This window comes from Pleurodeles waltl, chromosome 3_1, assembly GCF_031143425.1.
Source record: "Pleurodeles waltl isolate 20211129_DDA chromosome 3_1, aPleWal1.hap1.20221129, whole genome shotgun sequence".
NCBI classification, from domain to species: domain Eukaryota; kingdom Metazoa; phylum Chordata; class Amphibia; order Caudata; family Salamandridae; genus Pleurodeles; species Pleurodeles waltl.
This window is the reverse complement of record NC_090440.1, coordinates 1,912,841,646-1,912,866,979: the sequence shown is the minus strand read 5'-3', so window position 1 is coordinate 1,912,866,979 and position 25,334 is coordinate 1,912,841,646. Positions and strand designations below refer to the sequence as shown.

The 25,334-nt window shown below is 46.2% G+C and overlaps 1 protein-coding gene across 1 annotated transcript in view; it reads left to right on the top strand.

Moving 5' to 3' along the window:
• Positions 1-24,629, top strand: part of SLC43A2 (solute carrier family 43 member 2) — a 114,608-nt gene extending 89,979 nt beyond the window's left edge. The window contains exons 11-14 of the mRNA XM_069226110.1: positions 3,286-3,418; positions 4,131-4,204; positions 10,907-11,030; positions 20,626-24,629. Of these exons, the coding sequence (XP_069082211.1) occupies positions 3,286-3,418; positions 4,131-4,204; positions 10,907-11,030; positions 20,626-20,787 (493 nt within the window). The 3' untranslated portion in view covers positions 20,788-24,629. The remainder of the gene's footprint in view (positions 1-3,285; positions 3,419-4,130; positions 4,205-10,906; positions 11,031-20,625) is intronic.
• Positions 24,630-25,334: the final 705 nt, after the last annotated feature.

Sequence of the window (25,334 nt, the reverse complement as noted above, 5' to 3'; positions counted from 1 at the left end):
ACAGAGTCCAAGGGTTCCCCTTAGAGGTAAAATAGTGGTAAAAAGAGATAATACTAATGCTCTATTTTGTGGTAGTGTGGTCGAGCAGTAGGCTTATCCAAGGAGTAGTGTTAAGCATTTGTTGTACATACACATAGACAATAAATGAGGTACACACACTCAGAGACAAATCCAGCCAATAGGTTTTGTTATAGAAAAATATATTTTCTTAGTTTATTTTAAGAACCACAGGTTCAAATTCTACATGTAATATCTCATTCGAAAGGTATTGCAGGTAAGTACTTTAGGAACTTTAAAGCATAAAAATTGCATGTATACTTTACAAGTCATTGACAAATAGCTGTTTTAAAAGTGGACACTTAGTGCAATTTTCACAGTTCCTGGGGGAGGTAAGTTTTTGTTAGTTTTACCAGGTAAGTAAGACACTTACAGGGTTCAGTTCTTGGTCCAAGGTAGCCCACCGTTGGGGGTTCAGAGCAACCCCAAAGTCACCACACCAGCAGCTCAGGGCCGGTCAGGTGCAGAGTTCAAAGTGGTGCCCAAAACACACAGGCTAGAATGGAGAGAAGGGGGTGCCCCGGTTCCGGTCTGCTTGCAGGTAAGTACCCGCGTCTTCGGAGGGCAGACCAGGGGGGTTTTGTAGGGCACCGGGGGGGACACAAGTCCACACAGAAATTTCACCCTCAGCAGCGCGGGGGCGGCCGGGTGCAGTGTAGGAACAGGCGTCGGGTTCGCAATGTTAGTCTATGAGAGATCTCGGGATCTCTTCAGCGCTGCAGGCAGGCAAGGGGGGGATTCCTCGGGGAAACCTCCACTTGGGCAAGGGAGAGGGACTCCTGGGGGTCACTTCTCCAGTGAAAGTCCGGTCCTTCAGGTCCTGGGGGCTGCGGGTGCAGGGTCTCTCCCAGGCGTCGGGACTTTAGGTTCAAAGAGTCGCGGTCAGGGGAAGCCTCGGGATTCCCTCTGCAGGCGGCGCTGTGGGGGCTCAGGGGGGACAGGTTTTGGTACTCACAGTATCAGAGTAGTCCTGGGGTCCCTCCTGAGGTGTTGGATCGCCACCAGCCGAGTCTGGGTCGCCGGGTGCAGTGTTGCAAGTCTCACGCTTCTTGCGGGGAGCTTGCAGGGTTCTTTCAAGGCTGCTGGAAACAAAGTTGCAGCCTTTCTTGGAGCAGGTCCGCTGTCCTCGGGAGTTTCTTGTCTTTTCGAAGCAGGGGCAGTCCTCAGAGGATGTCGAGGTCGCTGGTCCCTTTGGAAGGCGTCGCTGGAGCAGGATCTTTGGAAGGCAGGAGACAGGCCGGTGAGTTTCTGGAGCCAAGGCAGTAGTCGTCTTCTGGTCTTCCTCTGCAGGGGTTTTCAGCTAGGCAGTCCTTCTTCTTGTAGTTGCAGGAATCTACTTTTCTAGGGTTCAGGGTAGCCCTTAAATACTAATTTTAAGGGCGTGTTTAGGTCTGGGGGGTTAGTAGCCAATGGCTACTAGCCCTGAGGGTGGGTACACCCTCTTTGTGCCTCCTCCCAAGGGGAGGGGGTCACAATCCTAACCCTATTGGGGGAATCCTCCATCTGCAAGATGGAGGATTTCTAAAAGTCAGAGTCACCTCAGCTCAGGACACCTTAGGGGCTGTCCTGACTGGCCAGTGACTCCTCCTTGTTGCTTTCTTTGTTCCCTCCAGCCTTGCCGCCAAAAGTGGGGGCCGTGGCCGGAGGGGGCGGGCAACTCCACTAAGCTGGAGTGCCCTGCTGGGCTGTGACAAAGGGGTGAGCCTTTGAGGCTCACCGCCAGGTGTCACAGCTCCTGCCTGGGGAGGTGTTGGCATCTCCACCCAGTGCAGGCTTTGTTACTGGCCTCAGAGTGACAAAGGCACTCTCCCCATGGGGCCAGCAACATGTCTCTGGTGTGGCAGGCTGCTGGAACTAGTCAGCCTACACAGACAGTCGGTTAAGTTTCAGGGGGCACCTCTAAGGTGCCCTCTGTGGTGTATTTTACAATAAAATGTACACTGGCATCAGTGTGCATTTATTGTGCTGAGAAGTTTGATACCAAACTTCCCAGTTTTCAGTGTAGCCATTATGGTGCTGTGGAGTTCGTGTTTGACAGACTCCCAGACCATATACTCTTATGGCTACCCTGCACTTACAATGTCTAAGGTTTTGTTTAGACACTGTAGGGGTACCATGCTCATGCACTGGTACCCTCACCTATGGTATAGTGCACCCTGCCTTAGGGCTGTAAGGCCTGCTAGAGGGGTGTCTTACCTATACTGCATAGGCAGTGAGAGGCTGGCATGGCACCCTGAGGGGAGTGCCATGTCGACTTACTCGTTTTGTCCTCACTAGCACACACAAGCTGGCAAGCAGTGTGTCTGTGCTGAGTGAGAGGTCTCCAGGGTGGCATAAGACATGCTGCAGCCCTTAGAGACCTTCCTTGGCATCAGGGCCCTTGGTACTAGAAGTACCAGTTACAAGGGACTTATCTGGATGCCAGGGTCTGCCAATTGTGGATACAAAAGTACAGGTTAGGGAAAGAACACTGGTGCTGGGGCCTGGTTAGCAGGCCTCAGCACACTTTCAATTGTAAACATAGCATCAGTAAAGGCAAAAAGTCAGGGGGCAACCATGCCAAGGAGGCATTTCCTTACAACCAGGCAGTGCCACATAGTGGGGGTACTCTATAAATAGTGTATGAAGCGTGTGCTGGCTATTTTTGGTAGAAGCTCTATTTCGATATAATGAGGAGCGCCAAGGGGATACAAAGTGGAAGATTTGGGGTGGAGGAAGGGGCCGAGGTCATGTTGATGTAAATAGGGTAAGAGTTCACAGCTAAGAGTTTGCCAGAGCAACAGAGGGATGTACTTAGTGGAAGTAAAGGAGATGCAGGTGAATGTCACTGGGTAGTTGTAGAAAATAATTCTGGAACTGAGGGGTGTGATGGGGTGTCAGAGGGTGTGTCTTTAAAAGGAGGGGTTAGAATGCTTCGGGTGGGATGGGCCTGCTTTGGTGATATAATAGAGTTCAGGCGGTGTCGCCTATAAAGGCAAGGCATTGTGGAGCTTGTGAATGACACATGGAATGGGGTAATTACACGGATGCAGAAAGACACTGGGTTTGAGGGGGCTGTCAGTTGGGGTTCAACAAATTGGTACCATGGCAGCTGATGGAGTATAGCTGACTGGGTCATGCTGCCACTTGTTCTAGGACCCTCATCCTTTCCCAAGGGTAGGTAGTTTTAGCTTCTCCCTGTCGCATTATGAAATCTCACCTGCTGTTTTAATTAACTTTCATTTCTAGTGGCGACAAAAAACCAAAAAGAAGAGACCGTCAAATCCAGAAGATCACAAACGCAACCAGAGCTTTTGCCTTTACCAACCTGCTGCTGGTGGGATTCGGAGTCACGTGTCTCATTGATAATCTGCCTTTACAGGTGAGGGTCGCACTGGTGTGGATGAAGGCAGATGAGCGCAGGGCAGACGGTAGGAGGAGATGGTGCTGGGCGCAAGGGATGTGGAACAGGAAGACGGATGAAGGTCTGAGTCCAGGGCACGTGGTGTCAGCATAGGGCGCGGAGAGTGGGTGCATGGTGTACGCAGAGCATACGGTAGAGGTGGTGGCGGATAGTAAGTGGTGGGAGATGGATGCCTTGGGGTGGCTGATGGCAGTGCTGAATGGACGGCTGTAGGGTGGCTCATGTTTTGCATTATTTGCCTGGGAGGGCAGCACAGAATTGGGTAAGATTAAAGGTAAGCGTTGGAGTGCACCTGATGGGCAAGGAAGAGAGAACTGGTGGGTAAAGGGCAGGAGGGAAGGGTATAACCAAGAGACCCTCAGTTTCCCAGACAGGAGCAGCCCCTGTACCTAGAGCAGGTTATCTAGGATCAGAGAGGGTCATGGAGGAGGGAGAGGGGTTGCATGCACCACTAACAAGGGGGTACGGGTGTGTTGAGGAAGATGAGGAGAGCAGATCATTGAATGAGGTAAACAGGGGTGTAGATGCCATGGACAGGAGCCCTGGAGGAGACTCACTTTGCCAACAGGATTCACAGAGGTGGAAAAAAGGGGGCAAGATGTTATTAGGTTGTGTCCAGGGTCCTCTAGAGGAAGGGATTTAATTCCTCTCTTACTTACTTTTGTTCCAGATCCTCTCCTTTATTCTGCACACAGTTGTGAGAGGATTCATCCACTCTGCTGTCGGCGGTCTCTATGCAGCTGTGTAAGTTACTTATTGTCTAGATCACACAGGGAAGTGTTGCATGTGGAGTATGTGTCTTACATACATGTATTGGGATGCTTAGTAATGAGATAAGATTCATTTTTCTCGGTCCTGTGACTGAGATTACAGAATTTCCTCTAATACCACTTGCTATATCCACAGATTTCCAACATCTGTTTGCTCTTATTTTGTCTATACCTCCACTGATAGGTAAATAGTAAGCCTAGCTAACTCCCTTTTATCTGTGCACCAAAGGCTGTTTGTAACGAAAGTTATCGCCCCTTGACTCATTTCCTGAGAGCTGAGCGGAGTCTGTTACCTTGCTACCAGTTCCTTCATACCCAACTCATCACTTGTTCCGCGTGTGACAGCTTTCCTCTGCTGTCGCTATCTGTTGGCAGTGGAGAGCTTTCCTTTGACTCCACACGCGTTGCTGATGAAGCCGGGCAGGGTGGACCTGATCACCCCATGTGTTATTGGTGATAGGGAATGAACAGTGATGACGTAGCCCTCATTCCCTTGTGTGCTCCTGATATGCCCACAACGCACTTCCCGATCGATAGCCGTTTACTACGACCACTCATGGGAAACCATGACATTCAGTATGGAAGATGGTAATGACAGTCTTTATTAAGAGTTGTTAGAATGTGTGCGGTACCTTGGAAGCTTCTTATTGATGCTTCAAACGTGAGGAATAGGGTTTAGCTGTTGCACCATGTTAATGAGTTACCTGCTGTTTTCGTTAGTGTTTGGCCCTCCTCCAACAAGTCACTTCCAGGGACATGAATTTGCTTAAGGAGCATGTGTCAATATCACTGTGTGGCCCGAATGGAATAAGGCATCCCATTCAAGGTGGTTCAGCAGTTCTTACCTTCCTCGGTGCCCTGCTGAAATGTTTCATTCTAAGATGTGTACACAGAACACGAAAATGAGAGGCAGTGTACATTCATATTGAAGCCAGCTTGCTTTTCTCATCTATACTGATCCAAAATGCCTGCCAAGCAAACACCTTTAACTCCTTTGAAAGAATTAAAACAAAAATTATTGCAAATCTCAACATCACTAACACTATATATTGCTTTTTTATTGAAAACAGAATCTGGTAATGTTAATGTTAATGGATACAAACTGCAGACTAAGATAGCTCCCTACACACCAGCTCTGATTCCAATTTTGTGATTTAAAGTAACAAATTAGTCTTCATAGTCGTCAATTAAACCGGTTGCACTAACACACATGGTGACTGATACTCCAGCAGAACCCCCGGAGTGGATACATGTTGTTGAGCGGACTTAGATCAATCCTGAGTTGTGACCTTTGGTTGGATTCTGTCACTAGGTCAACTGGCAAGCTGTCTTTTGGGTGAAAAGCCAGCAACTTTCCCACGCTTTGTTGATGCTTGGTAAGCTTTCAACTCACGCATGGGTGTTTGCTGTGGGTACATGCTCTCCTCAGAGTAGCCCCTGTCCGCAACTGTGCATCAGTGTATGATATATGAGCTAATGTATGCATTCATGACATGCTCTGCATCCTTACATGCTCATTCAAAAGTCAAATGTAATTTTTTTTTCAAGGCGCACTTCCACTAGGAGGATATGGGCTATGGAAGCATAGGGCATAAAAAGTTCTTATCCGCAGAATCTGTTTGTAGTGTTCCCGCTACATAACTGCATGTTTATCAAATTTGTACTTTCCAATAACTTTTTTCATGGCGTAAGCAGTTTTTTTTGTTGCTACTACTATAGATTAATATACTGCATTAGCCTGCCATCTAGCGGCTATATAAGGAATAGTCCTCGAAAGGCATAGAAAAACAAGTAATTTTGGTGAACGTCAATTTAAAAGAGGTCTGAAATCAGGACCACCCATACCTCGCCCCCCTTCTATGACATCTATATGCTTGCCGGATGACGCCATGTAGCCCTTATTTTCATAAAGGGCGAACCCGATCCGAAGGTTTGGAGCACTTTACTTGAGCACCAATTGAATTCTCCAAGGACACCTTCGTTTTTGGTAGGCACAGGGAAATTATGGCCTGATTTATAGTTTGGCGGAGGGGGTTACTCTGTCACAAACGTGATGGGTATCCCATCCTTCATATTACGATCCAATAGCCTGTAGAGATCGTAATGCGGCGGACAGGATATCTGTCACATTTGTAACAGAATAACCCGTCTGCCAAACTCTAAATCATTCCCTTAGTGACTTGCCTCAGATCACCAGATATTAAGCCAACGCTGAGACACAAACCTGGTTCCCTAGCTCCAAGTTCAGCAGCTCTGGCCGTTACACCACATCCTCACCCGGTAGTTGATCTTGTCCTGTTTACAGAATAGCACAGATGTGTTTTGGAAGATGTCCTACTCTGTGAATGTTTTTGGTGAAATGTTTGAGCATGCAAAAACCTAAAAAACATCCCCAGTTATTGAATTAGACAAAAACATTTGAAAGCAGGAGGCTCCAAGGCGAGGAAACTGCCAACAGCCATAAAAAAGAAAGGGGTTTGGGATGAGTCATTCGCACGGCTTGGAAAGTTGTGTCTCTCTCTGCATTTTTTTCGGACTTATTGTCAGACCCCTGGGGAGGCTAGGGGAGGAAGGTGAACTGGTGGGCACAGGAAAGATAAGGGGTACCGGTCCCAAATGACCTCCTGGGGCCTGTCCTACTCTCTGTAAACTGGGCCCAGTACAGTCCTTTTTGCACTTGACTCTAACGATAGCAAGAGTGAGCAGTTGCAGGCTTCTCAGGGAAGTAGTGGAGAGAATACAAGCTCAGAACTCAACAGTCAACCAACACACACAATAACGATGAGACCCCAGTATGTCTCATCTGTAATTTCATATTCAGCCCAGACATTGTCTTATTAAGAAAGCACATTCTTTTTAGTCTTACAGCAGCACTTAATACTTGTAGGACGTCACCTCCACTTGTCGCCCTCCATGTTATCTCCCCAAAGCTTCCCCCTGCATGAAGTTGCCCCTATAAATTATCGCCGTAGCACAAATAAGGTTCAGGTGCATATTACTGGTGCCCCACAAGTCAAGTGCACAATCGTTTCACCCACTTGTGTGAGTTCTTACCACTAGTGGTGTAGCGAGTAGAACTTAAGTTCGTAGTCCCCTACACATGACCAGTGTGGACTCTGCGTTGTGATTCTACCAGAGGCGGAAGCCCACCGTTGTCAGTTGCAGTCGCTAAGAGGCCGTAAGCGACCTGTGTTTGCTTGCACACACTGGCCCGAATTGATCCACTGTCCCTTGGTGATTAGGGACTCATGCAGGTGCAGCTATATAACAGCTGTTCTGTCAGGCCACTGGAGCCGAGGCAGCCCAACCTGGGCTGATAAAAGTACCTCCGTAATTGTAGCTCTGCTTGGGCCAGGCGGATCTCGTGGCAGTTGTAGCCCTAGTCAGGCAAGGTGAGCCTCACAGCAGATGTTGTAACCCCGGTTGGGCCAGGTGAACCTCACAGGAGTTATAGCCCTGATTGGGCCAGGCAAACCTCACATGACAAGTGGTAGTGGTTGCAGCCCGGAGCCACAGAGAGTCAAGCAGATTGTCTTCAACAGAGGCCACTCCTGGTTTTACTCCCCAACGGTTTGCTTCCCTTGGGTGTGGCTTTGGCTAGAAACACACTGGTCTTGTTTCCTTGGTCAGTCTCTCCTCCTGCAGGGTCAAGTAGGCTCCTTCCCTCTCTCAGCAGGCAGGCATCTAGGCACTAGACAAAACCTCAGCTCTTCTAGCAGCAAATGCTGACTTCAGGTAATATCTCCTCAACCCTGGAAGAATGGCTGTCAGACACTATTCCGGATAAACCAGCAGTCCTTTGAGTACTCTGCAGAGCACGCCATTCCTTGGTCATTAAGAACTTGAAACTCAGACAAGATGGGGTTGTTTGGGTCCCACCATATGCACATTTTCTAGAGAGGGGATGTGGATCCACTGTCTCAAAACTCAGAACCAGCTTGGAGTGGTTCACTTTCAGTTGTCTTTTTTAGGCTGCTCTCCAGATGTAGCCTTTGTGTACTGTATTGCTTCTCATAGCAGGTACCACTGGGACTGGCCCCAAACTGACTCGCCCACAAAAAGAACACAACGAAGAGTGAAGTTTCTGCACCTGGCTGTTTGTCATTAGCTTCTCTGGAGCAGTAATCATGGAAAGAGGAAAGGGTCCCCTGACCTCACACCCTAACCATCAACCAACTAAAATATTAATTAGCAGCGTTTTGCTAGCAAAGCCATCATGAAATTTCTGAAGGTAGTCCTGCGTCCATCCTTCTGAAGGGTATTTTCCCTCCAGCCACACAAATGCAGGCAGTACACTTCCACTGCCTGGGGAAGCTATCCTCTTCCTCCGTCTTATGCCATGGCAAACCAGGAACATCCAAAATTGATCTCACTGGTTTCGTACTCAGACTCAAACAGAGTCCTACCACTTCACACATGCTACACTACACCATCCTCAACATACATGCAGGGTGTCACTTCAAAGTTCTGGGTATTCACATAACAGCTAAGCTTTACACAAAAAGGCCAGTAGATCACACTCTCACTGACTCAGAAAAAACATCTGGTCACACTATCAGTCTCAAAGTACACTATGCTGCCACCACCACTGGGGCCTGATTTAGATTTTGGCGGATGAGTTACTCTGTCACAACAGTGACTGATAGCCCATCTGCCGAAATTTAAATCCCCTAGGATATAATGGGATTTATATTTCGGCGGACGGGCTATCCATCAATCTAAATCAGGCCCTTTATGCGCTATATCCATCAAAGGGATAGTAGTCCTCTATTCGTTATGGGGTTATCCTTAGTGCATCCCCTCAAGTCACAGGACAGGTCCTGGAGCTTGTATAGTCAGGAATACGATTAGGCCTATGCACACTTGCTTGTTTAGCTTGATGCAAGGCCAATATAAAAGCCAGGATACCAACTACACATGCAGTCAGCCACGCAAGGCATGAGAACATGCCCCTACACCATGAAAAGGGACATTCCCACCCCGTCTGGCCTAAGGTTTCCTCCAATTAACTGTGACTCCAGAAGAGGAGCTTCAAATTTCGGCATAGTCATTCATCAGCAAACACCAGTGCCAAAATAAAAGTCAGAATATCAGATAAAGGAGCAGATAAATGAGTAGTAGGGGACTTAGGGCAGGGAAACACACTCATATGCCATACTTGGGACATTCCTGTCACATCCCCTGACTTAGGTTTTCCTTGAGTGAACTATAAGTCCAAAAGAGGAGCTCCACATTTAGGCTTAGTCATTGATTAGCAGAGCTACGTTTTCCTGACATAGGCTGGACCCAAGGTAGCCTTTCCGAAGTAGGTTAACCTCAAGTTCACCCCAGTTTGAATGAGCGCAACTACTATCCCCATATCCGTGGTATGAGGTGACTGGTGATGGATGCATTTTCACCTGGATCTCTTTCCACTGGCTCTCCCCTGTCGTTGTGTTGGTCATCAGTGGTGGTGTCTGTTGTTTGTGACTGCTTTACTGTGTATTGCAAATATAAGTGTCCATTTGGTAACACAGTGTTCATGACTGCATTCTCTAGTGGCATCTCTGCAAGCTACTGCTTTATAATAATGGGCTTCTCCTTCGCTAAGTCTGGAGTAAATATTTATCCACATGTTTTACTAGTTCCACCTATTGTGTCTTGTACCTCCACCAGAAACCTGTAAAAACGAAGGCTAAATTAATTGTGTGCTCCCTTATAAGGAGAATGTTTTAAAATTTGAACAAAGCAGAACTTTGGTTGGCTCAGATTTCCCTTCTGTGCCACTAAAGTTGGATAAGTACTTGTCCCCTTGATCAGTAACCTGAATATCCTTTGAGCTTCGAAAAGACTCTGAACTTCAGCACTGCGCAGATATTTGCCAGTGACAGAACCTTTTCATGGTGGTTGATCTTTCATGAGGCTGGGTACCAGCCTGTAGTCCTCGAACACCTTGCTGTCGTGACCAACGCAAGTTTGCTATCCAGAATATTAACATGACACCAATAAGGAAGATGCATTTATTTTCCCATCTAAGTCACTTCAAAATGGATAATTTCCCTACTGCAACCGTCACTGTCTTTAAAAGTTTAGGGATGACTCTGCTTTTGGCATCACTGCATCATGCATATCACTTGGTGCCAGGAGCACTGCTGAAGATGTGCACGCTGTAGGAATAGTTGGATGAGCTGGTCTCAATTACAGGGAGATTAGAATGATCTAGTGGTAGTGTTGCACCAGGATGGGGGGCAGGTCAGAGTGGCTAATCCTTAAACGTTAGAACCATATCGATTCACAGAGAGGAGAACACAATAGGAACCATTTTCGCAGACTCTTAACAATGGACTCCTGCTTTGCAGAATTGCTAAGTCACACTGAAGAAATAATGACACAAATGAAGTAAATACTTAGAAACCGCTTCATTTAAATGTTGATAAATGCTGTTTTGGGATATGTTGTGCAGAACCTGTGAAGGGAAGTGGACAATGCTTTACCTGGAGTGAACTGCTTGGGGATATGGTGTGCTGTTGCTGGTAAGCGGGGTGGGGGCTGGATGGAGTGTGTTTTTGGGCTACCGTGATCTGCCTCTATGGAGGAAAATGGGTAGGATGTGTTTTTAGGAGGGATAGAAATCTCATTCCTTGATTTTCAAGAGTAAATTGCAGTTCCAGGTTCTAATCCAGTGTTTCTGTTCCAGGTATCCCTCGACGCAGTTTGGAAGCCTGACAGGTCTACAGTCTCTTGTTAGTGCTCTCTTCGCCCTTATACAACAGCCATTGTTCTTGGCCATGATGGGTCCACTTAATGGAGATCCGCTCTGGGTAAGAAAGAGTCAAGGGAAACCCTGAGTAAGGAAAGATGCTCAAGAAAGTTTCCCTGGGTGCAGGAGGGTGTTTAAAGAATCTTTTGGAAAAGACAAATACTCAATAGAGATTCTTAGGGCAAGAAAGGTGCCTGACGACATTCTGGGAATGGAAGAGCCTCTGGATAAGAAAGGCTGCTGTAAGGTTAATGTGCTTGAGAGCAATTTCCCTGGAAAAGAAAGGTAACTGAACGTGTGTCCAAGTAAGGACAGTTGCACTAGAGAGATTCCTTGGACAAGTTAAGTGCTGTAAGAATAGCTGGGTTTGCAAGATTGCTGGAAGAGTATCTTTGCAAAGAAAGGTGCTTGAGGGGGATTCCATAGATGAGGGAGCATTCAGAAAGAGACTGATATGGAAAGGTGCCAGAAGAATCTCTAAGTTGGAAGGGTACTGAACTGGTATCTTGGTAAGGAAAGGTGCTTTAGGGAGAGTGCCTGGATAATGGAGAGAGGTGAAAGAGTCTCTGAATTAGAAAAGGCACTGGAAGAACTTTGGGTACTGGATAGAAAGGTTTTTCTGTAAGGAGGTGCAAAGTGACACTCCCCAGACAAAGGAGGGTCATGGTAGAATGTATAAACGAAGTTGCTAGTAATTGACTAATATATAAAAAGAAGGATTTAATAGGAACTGATGTGAGAAAAGACTTGGGCCTGATTTGACATGTATTTCTGCATTGAAATAGTAACAATGCATTCCCACTGTGCTTTGTGCCGGAACTGCATTTTTGTTGGCTATAAAACATATGCAGAGCGAAGCCTGCATTACTTTTTTCTGCCCTATGCTCCACCGTCCCCTGCCTTGACAATGCTTCCTGCCAACTGGTGTGTTGTAGTTGGCATGAGGAAACTGTGTTCGGTGGCATGTGTAGCTGCAGATACACATGCTGTGCACAGTCCGCCGTCTGGTGTTGAGTCGGAGTGTTACAAGTTGTTTTTCTTCGAAGAAGTCTTTTCGAGTCACGAGACCGAGTGACTCCTCCTCCTTTGTTTCCATTGCGCATGGGCGTCGACTCCATCTTAGATTGTTTTTTTTTCTGCCATCGGGTTCAGACGTGTTCCTTTTCGCTCCGTGTTTCGGGACGGAAAGATAGTCATAACTTCGGAAAACTACGTCGGTATTGTTTCGTTAGGTATCGGGTTAGATTAGAATCGACACCGAATCCTGAAGAGCTCCGGTAGCCCTTCGGGGTAATTTCGATCCCCCGTCGGGGCCTGGTCGGCCCGACCGCGTGCAACATCGAGACTGATGGAACGGACCCCGTTCCGATTCTGTCCTAAATGCCACAGTAAATATCCCTATACAGACCAGCATTTGGTCTGTAACTTGTGCCTGTCACCCGAGCACAAGGAAGAAACGTGTGAGGCCTGTCGAGCGTTTCGGTCGAGAAAAACGCTCCGTGACCGAAGAGCCAGACGGTTGCAGATGGCGTCCACGCCGACAGGACAACGAGGGTTCGAGGAACAGGGAGAAGAAGAGGAAGCCTTCTCCATCCATGAATTGGACTCGGAAGCATTCGAAGTCGAAGAAACCGTGAGTAAGACGTCGAAGCAAGCACCACACGGGAAAACAGACAAAGCCCAGGGGACGCCACTGCCAACAGGCCATGGCTCAACCCATAAAGTAGGTGACCGTCCATCGGCACCGAAAAAAGGCGAACTGGTGCCGAGGTCGTCCGACTCGGGTCGAGACACAGGCACGCAGCAATCTCGGGACCGAGAAAGTGCTGCAGAAAAGGGTCGACACTGAGACAGCACCACGTGGCTGCTCGGCACAGAGACAGCAGCACCGAAGATGGCTGACGCCGAGAAAGTTCGACACCGAAAAAGAGAAAAATCTCGTCGGAGCCGAAAACAACAAAAGACACGGTTTCGGTGCCTAAACGACCAGCAACTGAACCGACAGCCAGTTCGTACTCAGAGGAACAATCACTGTCCTCCCAAATGCGCAAACACAGGTTTGAGGAAGATTTACAAACCACAGATGTAGACCACACACAAAAGCGGATCTTCATACAAAGTGGTACAGGGAAGATCAGCACTCTTCCCCCAATCAGGAGAAAAAGGAAACTCGATTTCCAACCACAAGAAAAGACACCACAAGCAAAAGTGGTAAAGAAGGTAACTCCACCACCCTCTCCACCACCGGTAACTCATACATCACCGGCACAGACTCCGTCACATTCACCAGCTCATACCACTATGAGCCAAGATGACCAGGATGCGTGGGATCTCTATGATGCCCCAGTATCAGACAATAGCCCTGAGTCGTACCCTACTAAGCCCTCACCACCTGAAGACAGTACAGCGTATGCACAGGTGGTAGCTAGGGCAGCAGAGTTCCAAAACATGTCTTTACACTCAGAGCCTGTCGAAGATGACTTCCTTTTCAACACCCTCTCCTCCACCCATAGCAATTATCAAAGCCTCCCTATGCTCCCGGGAATGCTAAGGCACGCTAAACAGATCTTTAAAGAACCTGTCAAAAGCAGAGCAATAACTCCAAGGGTGGAGAAGAAATATAAAGCACCGCCCACGGACCCTGCTTTTATCACATCACAACTGCCACCAGATTCAGTTGTCGTAGGAGCAGCTCGTAAAAGAGACAACTCGCACACATCAGGCGACGCACCACCTCCAGACAAGGAGAGCCGCAAGTTCGACGCAGCTGGGAAAAGGGTTGCAGTACAAGCTGCAAACCAGTGGCGCATCGCTAACTCGCAGGCGCTCCTAGCGCGATATGACAGAGCCCATTGGGACGAGATGCAGCATCGCATCGAGCATCTACCCAAAGAATTCCAGAAACGGGCAAAACAAGTGGTTGAGGAGGGACAAAATATCTCCAACAACCAAATACGTTCCTCTATGGATGCAGCGGATACAGCTGCAAGAACAATAAATACCGCGGTAACCATAAGGAGGCACGCATGGTTGCGCACATCCGGCTTCAAACCCGAGATACAACAGTCAGTGCTCAATATGCCGTTCAATGAACAACAATTGTTTGGACCCGAAGTGGACACGTCAATTGAAAAATTGAAAAAAGATACTGACACAGCTAAGGCCATGGGCGCACTATTCCCCGCAGGGCAGAGGCACTTTTGGCACGTTTCGCAAAACAACCTTCAGAGGGGGGTTTCGAGGTCAAACCACACAAGCTAGTACTTCACAAACAACACCGTCTACCTACCAGGGACAGTACCAAAGGGGAGGCTTTCGGGGCCAATACAGAGGGGGACAATTCCCTAGAAACTGGGGAAAATTTCAGGGTCCCAAGACCCCACCAGCCAAACAGTGACTCACAAGGCACTCAACCCCTTCACACAACACCAGTGGGGGGAAGACTAAGCCAGTTCTACAAATTTTGGGAGGAGATAACAACAGACACTTGAATCTTAGCAATTATCCGGCATGGTTATTGCATAGAATTTCTCCAACTCCCTCCAAACGTCCCACCCAAAACACAGAATATGTCAAAACAGCATTTAGACCTTCTACAACTAGAAGTTCAAGCATTACTGCAAAAAGACGCAATAGAATTAGTACCAGGTCCACAAAAGAACACAGGAGTTTACTCACTGTACTTTCTAATACCAAAAAAAGACAAAACACTGAGACCAATCTTAGATCTCAGAACACTAAACACCTACATCAAATCGGAACACTTTCACATGGTCACGCTACAGGATGTATTACCACTGTTGAGACAACAAGACTACATGACAACCTTAGATCTAAAAGACGCGTATTTCCACATACCGATACATCCCTCGCACAGGAAATACCTAAGGTTCGTATTCAAGGGAATACATTACCAATTCAAAGTGTTGCCGTTCGGTATAACAACCGCACCGAGAGTCTTTACAAAATGTCTAGCAGTAGTAGCTGCACATATCAGAAGGCAGCAAATACACGTGTTCCCCTACCTAGATGATTGGCTAATCAAGACCAACTCCCTAACAAAGTGTTCACACCACACAGATTATGTCATACAAACCCTCTACAAACTAGGGTTCTCCATCAACTATACAAAGTCACACATTCTGCCGTGCCAAACACAGCAATACTTGGGAGCGACAATCAACACAACAAAAGGGATAGCCACTCCAAGTCCACAAAGGGTTCAAAATGTTTACAAAGTCATACAAGCCATGTATCCAACACAAAAAATACATGCAAAGATGGTGTTAAAACTCCTAGGCATGATGTCCTCATGCATAGCCATTGTCCCAAACGCAAGATTGCACATGAGGCCCTTACAACAGTGCCTAGAATCACAATGGTCACATGCACAGGGTCACCTTCTAGATCTGGTGTTGATAGACCGCCAAACATACATCTCGCTTCTATGGTGGAACAGTCTAAATTTAAACAAAGGGCGGCCTTTCCAAGACCCAGTGCCACAATACGTGATAACAACAGATGCTTCCATGACAAGGTGGGGAGCACACCTCAATGAACACAGCATCCAAGGACAATGGGACGTACATCAAAGAAGGTTTCATATAAATCACCTCGAATTGTTAGCAGTATTCCTAGCGTTGAAAGCATTTCAACCCATCATAATCCACAAATACATTCTTGTCAAAACAGACAACATGACAACAATGTATTATCTAAACAAACAGGGGGGAACACACTCGACACAGCTGTGTCTCCTAGCACAAAGGATATGGCAGTGGGCAATTCACAACCACATTCGCCTAATAGCACAGTTTATTCCAGGGATCCAGAACCAGCTAGCAGACAATCTCTCTCGGGATCACCAACAAGTACACGAATGGGAGATTCACCCCCAAATTCTAAAATCTTACTTCCAAATTTGGGGAACACCTCAAATAGACCTATTTGCAACAAAAGAGAACGCAAAATGCCAAAACTTCGCATCCAGGTACCCACACCAGCAGTCTCAAGGCAATGCTCTATGGATGAATTGGTCAGGGATATTTGCGTACGCTTTTCCCCCTCTCCCTCTTCTTCCATATCTAGTAAACAGATTGAGTCAAAACAAACTCAAACTCATACTAATAGCACCTACATGGGCAAGACAACCTTGGTATACAACACTACTAGACCTGTCAGTAGTGCCTCATGTCAAACTACCCAACAGACCAGATCTGTTAACACAGCACAAACAACAGATCAGGCATCCAAACCCAGCATCGCTGAATCTAGCAATTTGGCTCCTGAAATCCTAGAATTTGGACACTTAAACCTCACACAAGAATGTATGGAGGTCCTAAAACAAGCTAGAAGGCCATCCACTAGACACTGCTATGCAAGTAAATGGAAAAGATTTGTTTGCTACTGCCATAATAATCAAGTTCAACCATTACATGCATCTCCAACAGATATAGTAGGATACTTACTACATTTGCAGAAATCAAATCTGGCCTTCTCTTCCATAAAGATACATCTCGCAGCAATATCTGCATACCTGCAGATTACTCATTCAACTTCACTGTTTAGAATACCTGTCATTAAAGCATTTATGGAAGGCCTAAAAAGAATTATACCACCAAGAACACCACCTGTTCCTTCATGGAACCTCAACATTGTCTTAAGACTCATGGGTCCACCTTTCAAACCCATGCATTCTTGCGAAATACAATACCTAACGTGGAAAGTTGCATTTCTCATTGCCATTACATCTCTAAGAAGAGTATGTGAAATTCAGGCGTTTACTATACAGGAACCATTTATTCAAATACACAAAAATAAGGTAGTTCTAAGAACCAATCCAAAATTCTTACCAAAAGTTATCTCACCGTTTCACTTAAATCAAACAGTAGAACTACCAGTGTTCTTTCCACAGCCAGACTCAATAGCTGAAAGGGCACTACATACATTAGACATCAAAAGAGCACTAATGTACTACATTGACAGAACAAAACTAATCAGGAAAACAAAACAACTATTTATTGCATTTCAAAAACCTCATACAGGAAACCCAATATCAAAACAAGGTATAGCCAGATGGATAGTTAAGTGCATCCAAACCTGCTACCTTAAAGCAAAGAGAGAGCTGCCTATTACACCAAAGGCACACTCAACCAGAAAGAAAGGCGCTACCATGGCCTTCCTAGGAAATATTCCAATGAACGAAATATGTAAGGCAGCAACATGGTCTACGCCTCACACATTTACTAAGCACTACTGTGTAGACGTGCTATCTGCACAACAAGCCACAGTAGGTCAAGCTGTACTAAGAACTTTATTTCAAACTACTTCCACTCCTACAGGCTGAACCACCGCTTTTGGGGAGATAACTGCTTACTAGTCTATGCACAGCATGTGTATCTGCAGCTACACATGCCACTGAACGGAAAATGTCACTTACCCAGTGTACATCTGTTCGTGGCATTAGTCGCTGCAGATTCACATGCGCCCACCCGCCTCCCCGGGAGCCTGTAGCCGTTTTGAAGTAATCTCCAACATTTGTACATTTGTAAATATATTACCTTAACCTTTATCTTGTACATACTTATTCATTCCATTGCATGGGCACTATTACTAACATACACAACTCCTACCTCACCCTCTGCGTGGAAAACAATCTAAGATGGAGTCGACGCCCATGCGCAATGGAAACAAAGGAGGAGGAGTCCCTCGGTCTCGTGACTCGAAAAGACTTCTTCGAAGAAAAACAACTTGTAACACTCCGACCCAACACCAGACGGCGGACTATGCACAGCATGTTAATCTGCAGCGACTAATGCCACGAACAGATGTACACTGGGTAAGTGACATTTTCCTTTTGTCATGTGTTACTGTAGATACACAAGTTCTGCACACTCCTGCCATCTAGTGTTGTGCTCGGATGCAAGTTGTTTTTCTTCAAAGAAAGACTTTTGAGTTGTGGTATGCAGTTACTCCATCCTCAGTAGGCAATGCGCATGAGCACTAACTCCATGTTAGCTTCTGGTTTTTCGTCATCGGGTTTGGATGTTTATTATTAAATGCCAGATGGATAGTCAAGTGCATCCAGACCTGCTACCATAAAGCTGAAAGAGCTCTCCATGTTAACCTCAGAGCGTATCATACACCCAAGAAAGTAGCAATCATGGCCTTCCATGCCAATATCATTCTAGCTGGCATATCATATGTAAGGCAGCTACTTGATCAACCCAGCATACATTCACTAAAAATTAGTGCGTGGACATTTTCGCCTGCTAGCAGGATGTGATTGGCCAGACAGTACTAAGGACTTTCTCAGATATCTGCATCATCCACACACTAGTGACTTCTTGTAGGGGTACTGTTTTATAGTCTATCCATAGGATGTGTATTTACAGCAATACATGCTACAAACAGAAAATGTTACTTATGCTGTAAGCATGTGTTCATAGCATGTTGTACTGTAGATTCACATGCACCAACCCTCCGCCTCAGAAGCATGGGTCTCTATTTGCACATCTCTTTTTTCTCAACATACTTCTACAATACACATGGTGCAGCATACTACGTTCACTCACTTTTCCATACTTACTCTCACCCACTGTGAGAAAAACAACATGGAGTCTAACCATGCGTATTGCCTCCTAGGGATGTAGTCACAGTGCATTCTGTGACTAGAAAGCCTTTTTTTAAAAAAAAAGAAAAACAACTTGCAAACATCCAAGCTCAACACTAGATGGCAGGAGTCTGCAGCGCTTGTGATTCTACAGCACTGCATACTACAAAAGGGTGCTTACAGGATAACATTTTCCTTTAATGAGGAACTGCAACACACAAGAAAGCACAAGACTTGTATGCATAAGCAGGCGACCGTAAAAGCTATACTTAAAGCATTTATATTTTAAGCAGCAAATAGGTGCTTTTAGGCACTTCGTTAAAATCTCTTTCATAAGTTTGGCAACCTTGCATTTCCTGTGTGCTTTATTTCCAGGGGAGGGAGGTACGGAAACCGCAAGCACATTATTGCATTCCATTATTTCACTATTGTTGCCTGCAAGTCTGTATTGCCCTACAAGGGCATGGAATGAAGGCTTCAAAATGTGTCCTTCCAAACACCACACAGTGCAGACACTGCTATGATTGTCTCCAACTCGCCTCCTCGCAGTACAATCTGCAACTTAGAATTCAAGCCTCTAGCTATGTAAAGATGCTTGGAGTGACTTAGTGCAGGTAGGTAGGAAAGGTGCTGGCGAAAGTGAGAAAGGAATGGGGCTGAGTGGATCCATGTTTTTGGAAGTTGCTAAGAGAGTGAGAACTGCATTTACATAATGGCGAGCGGTCCATTTCTTCGCCGGGGCAACAGAATAAAGTTCTCCGTCGCCCTGGCGGAGGTGGCACCCACCACATTTAGAAATGTTCCTGACCCAGCAGGCACTTTCAATGACCCTTACCACCACGTTTTTGCTGGTAGTGACGGGTAATGAAAATCAGCTGTATGTCTGCCCATCCTAATGGCCTATATGTCAAAGGGTTTGACCACGGTAAAGACAGAGTAGTTTCCGCTGTCATCAAGCCTGCATCCACTTGCTTCTAAATAGGGTGGGCAGACCATAATGTTGGCGGGGAGGGAACTCGGTCGACGCTGCAACACATTTCTCTGTCCGCCAACATTCAAATCAGGCGCTGAGTTTTCTGGTGAGAATGCAAGTGTAAAGCAGGGAGTTCAAATATTCTTCCTTCCTATCCCAACACTGGTTCTTGACATTTTGACTTCTGGAGACCCCCATCGAATCACTGCTGGGAGCCGGGGACCAACCCTAGGCAATTTTTATCCTATCTAACGCAGTTCCCACAATTTGGCCCTCAAAACAACATACAAAAATGTAGAAATAAGTATACATCAAATAAATACCCCAAATATAAAATATTTTATCTAACTCACAAAACAAAAATGTAGAATAAATTGACATTTTAATCTGAAGTTTGGGGATTTTCTTTTTGGTTTATTTCTAAGAGACATAAGAATATGCTAAATTCTAGTATATTATTTTGTGCTAATATGTGCTCTCCTTTGGTCAGCCCATAGCTGTGCTTCGAGTAAGGCCACCTGTCGTCTCTAATAGATTCTGTTTGCTTTATCAAGCTAAGGATACCAAATTCATGTGTATCCTCCGTACGGAGCCATGTTGCTTTTCTATGTATATAAACTTTATTAACCTACTGAAATGAGTTTGTTAGACAGTTGAGGACATGCCAGTAGGTGTCTTGGCCCAGGTTAAGAACGGTTGTCTTGGAAGGCCTCCCTTTGTAACGAATGGTGTGGGGTAGGTGCAAAAAGGGAAGCTTTTAACACCGTGTATGAATTGTAGATACAAATCTGTGCTTTTTGTGATTCCTGTTCTTATCATCCTCCCTCCTTGCATTTCCCTCACTCACTGCTTAATCAACCCATCCATTCCCTCTTTCTCAACTTTCCCTTCATCACAAATCACTCACTTTCTGAGCTCATCCTACCCTGTTATCTCTGCCTTTCTCTTCCATCCTCTAATGCTTCCGTGCCATGTTCTGTTTTTTTGCTCTTCTTACTATCTCCTGCCCTGTCCTCTTCTAAGTCCCTCCTTCACTGTGTCGTCCGCTCATTGGTCCCTTCTTCGCTGCAGGTGAACGTGGGTCTGCTGGGCCTGAGCATGATGGGCTTTTGCCTGCCTCTCTATCTCATCTGCTACCGCCGGCGGCTGGAGCGGCAGAGGCAGCAGAAGAGCGAGGATGCCAAGCTCTTCCTGAAGATCAATGGCTCTCCCACTCACGAGGCGTTTGTGTAGCCCTGGCAGACTGCTCTCCTGTTTCTTGGGTGCTCCCCACGGCCTTCCACGCCCAGGCTCCGTCGACCCGGGATCAGTAGCACAAGTGGTCCCTAGAAGCGGACAACCCGACCCTCTATCTACCTTCTTCTCTTTGCCAAGTGTTGTAGGGTCGTTTTTTCAACTTGAATTATTTGCCAATTGCTCGAAAGAACTTTCTTCATTGAACTGCACTCCCCTCAATGGGGACCACCACTGGAAGGTCGACAGCAGAGTCCAGGAAAACTGGGTCACCGACACCGCAGACTAAGCTAAACCTCCTGATACTTAGTGCACCTGGCCGCGTTGTGTGAGGCCTGGCCTTCTGTAGGGCTCGTGCCCAGCTCTACAACTCAGGCCCTACTGAACCAGCAAGACCATGTTGTACCTCTTCCTGCAGCTCTGTGCATTTGCACACCCTTCTGCAGGAGTCCCCGCCATGGAGTCATCCATTCTGTCATGTGACTCCCTGCGGTATAAGTCCCAGTCCTGCGCAACGTACTGTGCCCCACTGAATGACTGCTCAGCTCCTCAGTTCTGTTCTGTTGTAGAACTCTCTGCCGCAGGACTCAGTGCGCTGAAATGACTTACCCCGCTGTATGAAGTCCTGCACGCACTCTGCTTCCCCAGGCTCCGCCGTCCTGCCCTCCTCGGCCTCATTGCCCCTCTGCCTGACACCTTCCTATCAAACTCTTTCTCTACATGCCCCAAAGCTCCACTGTGCAGCTCTGCTGGACGCCTCTGATTGGCTGTACAGTTACAGGCCCCGAAACACCCTGTCCCACCGTGTGGAGTCCTGTCCCTCTACGTGGCTGTATACCCCGTCCTACACCTAGTCCCGCTGTGTTGCTCCAGTTCTAAAATACGTGTCCCATCTTCACCATACTGGTGGCATCTCACTACAGCCCTCTGGCGACGGCTGTGAAACTCTTACCTGCTGCATGACTGACTCCCCTCCTGCGTAACACGAGACACTGTAATCTTCAACAGTATGCAGTCAGGCGCCAGGCTGTGAGAGCAGAGCATTAACTATAGTGCTTGTCATATTTCTTTTACACATACATCAGTTTAAACTACACACAGAGCCCTGGGAAAATCAGAAGAGAGGTTTCACAGAGTAATACAAAAGTATAGGACAACAGAAACCTACCCCTGCCCCCTGACCCCAACTGTTTACTGACCAAGACAGCTGGGTTAAGAGAGCCCCCTTACAATGAGGATGCAGACTGAAGACGTCCCCCCCCCCCAGCAGAATGAGGCAGCCAGCTTCTATGGTCCCTCAGCTCAGGGTTGTATGGCCACGTGGGGCAGTGGTACACCCCCGGAAGACAGAGGCCATTGTGGTGCTTTTAGGGCTGAGGGGCCCTATCCATCCTTTCACAGAGGCAGCACGGAGTGATGAACTGCATAGTATTTGTATAGGTAAATATGACCTGCTGCTAGAGAGAATAATCCTGTTTCTTTTTGTTCCACACCCCCAAGCAGTTGAATATGCCATGATTCTTTTAGAGCCGAGTCCAACTCTACCTGTAACCCTCCCCAGCTTGGCATGTTGAGTTTTGCGTACCCAAAGTGCAGCACCGTGAGGCCCTCAGCGCAGCCAGTGCTGGATTGAAGAAACCAGGACCATCTTTTGATTTAGTCTGGCTGGATCCGTGACATTCAGGGATAGGTTTTGGCATATTTGGATATCACACTTTGCAGGGGAACCTGAACCTACACTCCAGGGGGATGGCATGGAAATTGCAGTTTTGGTGTTAATGAAAATGACACTTGCAGAGTTAGTAGAGCAAATACATTTTAGGGTAACCCACTGGTGTACTGCCTCAATAGTCCTAATAGCGCTTCTACCTGAGCTAAGACTTCCCTGGGTAGAGACGAGCACTTCCTGCAGAATAATGCACTGTGTCTTTCTCAGGTGTATACAGTAAAGGTCATCAGGGTCTACCACAAAGCCTCTTAATAAGAATTGCATACAGGGAACTTCACACAAACATTTTATTTACATGCAACAGAAGGAAATGACTGAATGGTAGATATATGCTCAGAGTAACAACAACAAAGCGGGTACCACAGCTTTAGCTTGAAGTCTAAGAGTTTAGTTGGCAGAAAGATGGGTATTGTGGATGTCTTTCATGAGGCGATCCAGGGGCATCTAATGCATCATCTTGTGTGCCTTCTAGGAGTTCAGATTTCTATTACCCAGACTGAGACTCCATAAGCCCTTGAATTATTGCACATTGGCCTCATAGCTGTGAATTAAGTACACATTCTGGGGTAAGAACCTGTTGTAGCAAGCCCTGCCTCCTATTGTCCTAGACATTGGATAAAGACTTAGTTCCCTCCTCCTGGTTTCTTTACTGCATGTGAAAGGGGCACTGTGCCATTCTCTGGTGCTCACCCTCATTATTCGAGCAACTACCCGGAGGAGCCCTTAGTATCTACAGTGGAATCTCTCTTCGATTCCCAAAGAAGTGGAAAGAAGGAGATTTTCTGACTCTTGAGTTAGAAAAAAAATACAGGGAACAAAGAAGTAGCTTCTCTAGATTCATATGCAGACCCAGGCCTGTGCACTCAAGAACCAGAAGTATAGGAGATCAACGTGACAGCAGATGGTTCCTTGGCTCATGCAACATATTAACAAGGCCATGTGCCCTTCAGAACCAGATGTATGAGAGGTCAACAGGTACAGCAGATGGTTTCTTGGTTCAAGCAATATATTAATTATTAAGGCCCAGACTAGCAACGCCACCCACATCCTGTTTCCTGATAGCAGGTAAAGGAATTCATAGCCGGCAAAGGAATCCCAGTCATTGCAATCTCTGTATGCGGGCACTCTGTGTGATCTTAATCTAGCAATAAGAGGCTTGTTCAGTCCTTCATTTGCCAAGCCTCGTAACAAAGAGCATCTTGTCACTTAACATTTTAGAACTAGATTCATGCAACAGTAAAGCATTCACACGACTGAAACACAACTTAGTTACAAAGTATTTCAAGGTTCAGAGCACTTTTTGCCATAGCAGACATTGGCACTTTTGAAAGGAGGTAATCAGAAATTGCACTTTTGTGACCAGAATCCACCCATCCCTCTGCTAGCTGGAAAAACTACAAAGGGGTGAGGGAGTGCTGAAAATATTGCAAAGCAGGCATAAAACACCCTGGGGGTGTACCACATTATCTCTTGAGATGTCACATCTTCAGGAGTGCTGAGTAACTATTTATCTTATAGAAGGCAGGAAACATATTTGAGGTGTTGGAAACCTCTTGGGGAATTGACTCTTCCGTGTGGAGGACAGAGGAAGTATGGTGGGTAGGGACTTAAATATGACTCTTTTGGGGTTACAAGGTACCCTCATTACTTTGCACTGTGTATAAGAATCTTCTTTTTCCGACACCATCCAGTGTTGATTGGTGTCAGACATGGCACAATGGAGGACTTTACACTTTATTTGGATACCTAACAAAGCTGACTGACAAGTAACCCCTGATCAAGAGTGAGGGGTTTAGCTCTTCACCTGTTTTCCTTCCCTGGTATTCTCTCCAACACTTAAGCAATTATATTTCATGGAACATTATGATTTCAGTATCAAATTTTTTTTTTTTTTTTACTAAGGCATTTATTAAAATGTAATTGCAGGCATTATTTAAAATGTGGGGGAACTCGCTTTGTTCTTTTATCATTTCAGAGACGCTCCCCTCACAGTCCTTTACTTTTTTACATATATCAGTGTGTTTCACTTTCAGGAATTTTTTTATATGATTCTTTTGGAATGTTTCAATTATAATTGTGTGATAATTAAAGCCACATTTGGATCAGGAACAAACTTTGTGTTGGCATTTTCTTATGTTTACCCTGCATTCAAAATAAAAGCAAGACTGGAAAAAAAACCTCACAGAATGTATTCAAAAACTTGATTACTAGGCAGGGTCTCAAGTAGGTCCCCTAATACAAAAATACCGCTAGGGCACATTGACTTTAGAACTCTGCTGCAAAGGGCATGTCACAAAGGTCACGTCTGTAAAATAGTTACTCGACTTAGGAGTTCTAAATGATCTGAGGCTTTTAAGCCCCTTTTTCATTACTAGGTGAACACTGTGCACCAAAGGCCGGCAGATATCCTAAAGCAAAATTTTGTTGGAAAGTGGGAGTGAGGGGCCGAGGGAAGGGCTACTAGGGCTTGCAAAATGGTCAACTATATTACAAGCTGAAATAAAAAAAAAAACTAAAATGGTGGGGCGAGGAAACTGAGAATCTGATATATGAATGACAGTGAGGAACACTGCATGGTACTGATGTACACATTAAAATACCCACAGTAGGGAAGTCAGAAGCCCTCTCCTATCCACTCTGCTTAGACACAACCTTGGCAGACTCTCTCCCAAGAGAGTGGCAGACTCACTCCCAAGTGAGAAGCAAACCAAAGCCGTCTAGTCCCTGGTTCACCGACGTTCTCATGAAAGAGAAGAAAAAGTGTATAGTCTTAGACAGACAGTGGAGAAAAGGTTATAGTCTGAAACAGAAAGAAAAT